This window comes from Sinocyclocheilus grahami, unplaced genomic scaffold (assembly GCF_001515645.1).
Source record: "Sinocyclocheilus grahami isolate Dianchi unplaced genomic scaffold, SAMN03320097.WGS_v1.1 scaffold246.1, whole genome shotgun sequence".
Classification (NCBI taxonomy): domain Eukaryota; kingdom Metazoa; phylum Chordata; class Actinopteri; order Cypriniformes; family Cyprinidae; genus Sinocyclocheilus; species Sinocyclocheilus grahami.
In genome coordinates this window covers 39,077-45,020 of record NW_015505425.1, presented here as the reverse complement: position 1 = coordinate 45,020, position 5,944 = coordinate 39,077, and the positions used below count along the sequence as shown (strand labels likewise).

The 5,944-nt window shown below is 41.2% G+C and overlaps 1 protein-coding gene across 1 annotated transcript in view; it reads right to left on the bottom strand.

The window, feature by feature from the left end:
* The window catches only part of LOC107598162 (Krueppel-like factor 7), a 58,804-nt gene extending 56,933 nt beyond the window's left edge, over window positions 1-1,871 (bottom strand). Inside the window, exon 1 of the mRNA XM_016289435.1 lies at window positions 1,441-1,871. Within this exon, the coding sequence (XP_016144921.1) occupies window positions 1,441-1,542 (102 nt within the window). The 5' untranslated portion in view covers window positions 1,543-1,871. The remainder of the gene's footprint in view (window positions 1-1,440) is intronic.
* Window positions 1,872-5,944: the final 4,073 nt, after the last annotated feature.

The window sequence follows — 5,944 nt, the reverse complement described above, 5'->3', positions numbered from 1 at the left end:
TATATATATATATATATATATATATATATATATATATATATATTACTGCTACACATCTTTCTCTGGTTCTCTTGCGCTTTCTCTCACGCACATGGCCAAAGAAGCGTAAAACTGTAGTGTAAAAATTGTGATCCATGTCTGCTTGGACAGCCAGTTCACGACACCACAGGGAATTAATGCCCCATGTACACACAGGAGCCATTGTTTGATATGACCCTGATGCAAGTTAATTAATGTCAGAATTAGCAGATGAATCAGACCTGTCTGTCTTCCTGCATGACATATTACTGATCTAATCATTAAGATGAGATTGCCAGACCTGCATTTTCCTTCTATACTCATGCCAATGTGTCTGTATTTGCATCTGCTACCAGATAATATTTGTGTTGGTGTAAGTGCCAGTTGAATTGCCAGTAGGGGCAGATCTGTTTCAAGTTCACACACCAGTGATAAATAACCACTCGCTGCATTTCCCTGCAGTTGAGCACATGGAATTGCAATGAGCTGAAGACAGCCGGTGCATGCGTGAAGAGGCGTCCGCCGTCACATCGATTACCAGACGTCCAGACCTCAAATCATAAATCTTGCCATTAAATTGCTGCCGTTTAATTTACGGTACTTCCAAATCCTGTTGCTGTTATTGTTGTACTAGACTACTAAAACAATTATTGTCCAAGAACACAAAGCAATTTATTTGCATTGATCATATAAAGACCACATCACTTAAAAACATGACCCTGACAGATATTTCCCAATTTGCACAGGTGCATCACTTCCAAATCGTCCAGAAGGCTTAATAAGCGGGAAACGTCAAACGCTACTTTTATCATTGATTATCTCTACCCCTAAAAGAGTCAGCAAATTGTCATACATATGCACACCAGCTCTCAGAGGCAGAGGGATGCATTCTCCTCACATCCACTCACGCGCGCACCCTCGCGGCGGAGGTAATACATAATACATGACGATCGGGAAATGCTCTTGATTTCGTTGAGCAGAAAAACACGAAGTAATCTGACAGATGCGAATGCATTATTTAATAAGTCGCTTATTGTTAGCCAACCCCTTATTTTCTCTCGCCTTAACAAAACTCCATTTAGTCAGTTCCAGTCAGAAGTAGCCTATAGTGCACATGAATCCGCTCGCGTCTGATTCTGTCACTGACAGCTCTTTTGCCTTGACTGTACAGCAGAGAAGTGTACTAAATATGCATTTCATTCCTTAAATCATGTTATAGATTATTCTTCGAACTAATAACCACTTTCGCCTTCGTGAAAGAAGCAAAACAACACTTGCACCACTACGCGGAATAATTTGGACAAGGTGTTTGGGCATAAGCGCGCACTGTGAGTTGTGAATGTTTCCATTAGTTAAATGGGAGCATATACGCACGGCTTATTTATGCGAACAGTCTAAGTAGTTACGCGCAAGCTCTCTCACCTGCTGCCAGTTCTCCTCCAGCGACGGCATCGCCGAGAAGTAGCCCGTGTCGTGCACCAGCTGAAGTTCCTGAAAAATACTGTAATTCGCCAACACGTCCATGTTGATGCTCACAAGAAAAAAAGTGTTGCTTTGATCCTCAGGTATAATCTGTTTTCTTCTCAGCCCAATGTCAAATGCAAAAGAATGCTTCAAATCCCCCGTGAAGTGTAGTTTAAAGCTGGTAATTTCAAGCGCTGAGGAAAAGAAAGGAAAATAAAAATAATTCTTGTCACTTAATTGCAACCCCCGCAAACTCTCAGATCCTCAGCCTGGGAGTGGGATGCAAACTCGGTGACATGAACTGTCCATCTATTTCCGCATTGCCTCCGTCTCTTTTGCGCTATAAATTCCAGGTAGCCTTTCTCGTGAACGCCGTGGATCACCAAGGCAAGTTGCTGGGCTCGCTGTCTAGCGAGCGAGAGGAAGCCAAGGGAACTGAGGGGGCGTGGTTTGTTGTCAATCAATTCCGTGCGTGACCATATACGGTAAATCGGGTTGATGATCTCACTGGCGCCCAGTAAGGCGGTGCTTAAATGGCCAAAGAGGAGGAGTATAATTTGAATATTCTAGCGCGATTGGCTCGTGACACTTGTCAATCGGGCCGCAGAAGGAAGTAAAAGGTGAGCTATTTTTAGAGAGCTATATAGCAGCGGCTGCGCGCTGGCGTCGCTCACACGGCCAGAGAGGACGCAACAAACAGAAGTAGAAGTTGCAGTTTGGAACGTGAAGCAATTCTACGCCTTTATGAAGTCATAAATAGTTGGAAATGATACATTACGGGTAACTGACACCACGGTGCTACCGATAAAGTTGGAAACAGTAGTTCAGAATATTAGAATGACCTTGTGATGTAATAGTTTGGCACAGGCGAATACCGAAAAAAAGTGTGGCGATCCTCTCGGATATTCCACAATCACTAGGATTAGGTGGTTCACAGACAAGATCAGGGCTACTTTAAATATTTCCATTCTGAAATAAGAGGCTTAGCACATAGAAATGAGAGTTTTAGCTCCTCCGATGGCGCAAATGACCTCAAAGAACATCTGTAATTGCACCTATTTCTGCAATTGATGGCATTGATTTGCAGTACTGATCTGGTTATTGTGTAAAGGGTAATTGACTCATCAGGATGTTTTTCATCCCTGTGGGCAAGTCAGAAACACTTCTAAAAGCAGTTAATTCCCGGAATCCATATAACTGAAACCTAAAAATAGGTAATACAATAGCGTAATATTTCAGAATAATGACTTTTGCCCATGGCAATGCTGTATAACTGACATTCATAGCTGTGCTTATATTCTGTCTACGTGGGCTCTACAAGTAAGCTAATAACAAAATGCAGTGTATGACAGTGCTTGATAATCATATTAAATTATTTGATAAGTAGCCATGTAATGACTGGGATAATGTCCAAGGCAAGCAATCTTTATCTTAAAACAATGAATGTACATTATACTTTATTTAATGTGAAATACGGATAGACTTATGTCCATCTTCAATTGACAGCATGGGGATTATTTGTACGTTTTTGTTTTGTAAAACATATTTTCCCCCCAATGAAGCCTCATTTACACCTTTGTTGTTAACAGACAAATCCTTCAGTAGTCATCAATAAACCAGATATTTTCTGGTATTTTTGGTGTGTTTTGAATTCAACTGACCTTGCTCTGTTTTACTAGAAGCTGCCATCATTACTTTGGAAATCGAACAGTTTCCATTAAAATTCATTAGTGACATATGGCAATTAAATTACTATAATCTGTGGACTGAGTGAGAGAAAATGGCATGATACAGAATCATTTAATTACATGTTTGATGATCAAAGCTAATGCTACATTCAATAATTTAAATTCTGATAGCGCAACAGTAGCCAACGCAGGTTTACTGTTCACTCTTAAAATCAGTATATAAGCTTAATCTGCTCTAGTTCGCTATAGTTCATAAGAAAGGTTGCTGGATATTTAAAACGGCAAATACACCCCCTGACCTTGTTGTCTCACATAACCCAATAAAATGTTTATATAAATGTAAGCACTACTTCAGTTAAAATTACTGACAGGCAGTTGAAAAGTGTAAGCCTGACTTTGCAATGTGAAAGAGTGTTTTAGTTGTAGTGAGTAATTGAGTTTGTATGTGCGTTGTGCTGTCTGTCTCTTCCGTCACTTTCCCAGAGGACATTGGTCTTTGTCTCAGTGGAGTACCAGGGCAGATGGTTGCTAGATTGACTGTTTCAGGACATTTTCTCTATTGATTTTTACAGGTCTTCCAGCCAGAGAGAATTAGCCGGAGTGGGGGTTGGATGGAGGGGTGGAGGCTGCTTTGCAAGACACACTAGCCTGTCTGTATCCAAAATATATACTGAAAGATTTGCAGCTGAATGTCGGAAGTGCATGTGATTTCCTCCGCTACAGACCCATGCAGCAGGTCAGATGCCGGGGGACAAGACAGGGTCTTGCCTCTTCCTCATTGGCCAGAGAGCTCTACCGAGGGACAGAGGATGCTGGAAAGAAGAAGCAGGTGTGTGCTTTGGTGTTATTGCGCAGCGGGCTGAGGGCAGGTGTGAGTCTGTCAGGCTCGGTGGCACAGCTGGGCAGTGTGAGCCCTGATGACTGGCTCGTCACTCCCTCCCATGGCTAACCCTCTGTCTCACCAAGTCTGAAACAGCTGGTTCCCACTGAGCCTAGCCCTGACCGGGGCAAAACCGGCACCTTCCAAACTGGGCCATGGACATGGAATAAAACACACTCAGGGTGCCCCGCAGTTCCTGCCTCACACATTTACCTTGGAGACCGAAGCATTACATTTTAAAGGCTGTATGACGTCAACAGGGAAATTATTTGTTATGCTTAGACACAACTACATGTAAGATGCATGATATTACATGCAGTAGTGTCTAAGCATAAGAAATTATTCTTTTTGACTTCATACACCGATATTAAAAGGGATCTTTTTTTTATCTTATATTCTTTTTTAAATTCTCATATTGTTCTGCACTTGTATGATTTTCTTTATTATGTGGAACACAAATGAAGAAAGTTCACGCTGCTTTTTAACCACTGAAAATACGTTCTTGCATGAGGCTATTTTTTTTTTTCCAATTTTGACTTGCCGTGCCAACATTTTCACTGGCCCTATTATAACCTAAGAATAATGAGTGAATTAATAAATAATAATAGAAATAATTACTAAATTAATTTTCGTTCTAGCAATGCATTGATATTTGCTGTATTGGATTTTTTTCTTCACAAATATTTTCTTTGCAAAAAGAAAATTGGCAACAAGCTGAAATTATATAGTATAATTAGCTTAACTGCATCATTTCACAAACACTGTTGCTGGAAAATGTCATACGATGGAAAGCATCATGGATTGGTTTCTGTTTTTCATCACATTTGTACTGATGCTTTCAAGGATATTTCAAGTAATTTTTGCAATTATGACAAAACCTCATTTATGTTGGCCAGCTAGATTACTTTATCTTTGCAACAAATTGACAGAATCTGCAACAACAATGTACAAAACTTTACAGAAAACCAAATGTTTAAGGTTGCAAGACATAAAAATGGATGTACAAGATCAATAAACAATGTTATTGCTGAGCCTTAAATAATTTAAGAGCTATCTTATATCTTTAGAAGACTTGGAATGTAACCCACTACTCATATGGATTACTTTTATGGTGCTTTTTTAGTAGCTAGACAGCCTCTTATCACTGTATGCTTTTGTTGTATGGAAAAGAGCAGCATGAACTTTTTTAGAACACAAATGGAAATAATGCTAGAATTATATTTTTAAGGTGAACTGCTCTTTTAAACAGTGCATTTAATCAAGACATCACCAGCGTCTGATTTGTGGGTGTTATGTTGATAATCCTGCTTTGCATGGTCCTAAATTAGTTGTGTTTCACTGTTATTGTTTTTCCCTCGCCGCCAAGGTGACATCATGTGAAGCTGCCGCTGCTTGGATAGTCATGGCAACTCATCTGTTTGTATAAACACATGGGGCTGACTCTCCTCCCCTGCGGTCTCTCGTGTCACTGGGATTCTCACAGATCCTAGCAGCTACAGGGTTGTACCATTGCTGCACCATGCTGCTTCACACACTCACAGGGGAGAGCCTGGCGCCACTCCTGCTTGTACAGCCGCTCTAACTCCCAGAGCGACCCCTACCAGCCGACCCGGGGGCGCTCTTCACCCAACACCCCTCATCGACGACATCCCCCCCAGCCTCCAGCACTTACATCACAGCCCTCCACCCTCTCATCTGTGACCTGTGATCACACTCGACTTTCTGACATCCTTTTAAGTGTTCTTGCACAGCGGGTGCTTACGGTTGCAAGCTCACAATGCAGTAGAGTCGCTCGCAGCATAACATAAATGTTAGTGAGATGAAACAGGAAGGCAAACACAGACTCATTTTTAGTTATGATGAATCCTGCTTGCTCAGTTGTGACAACACAAGC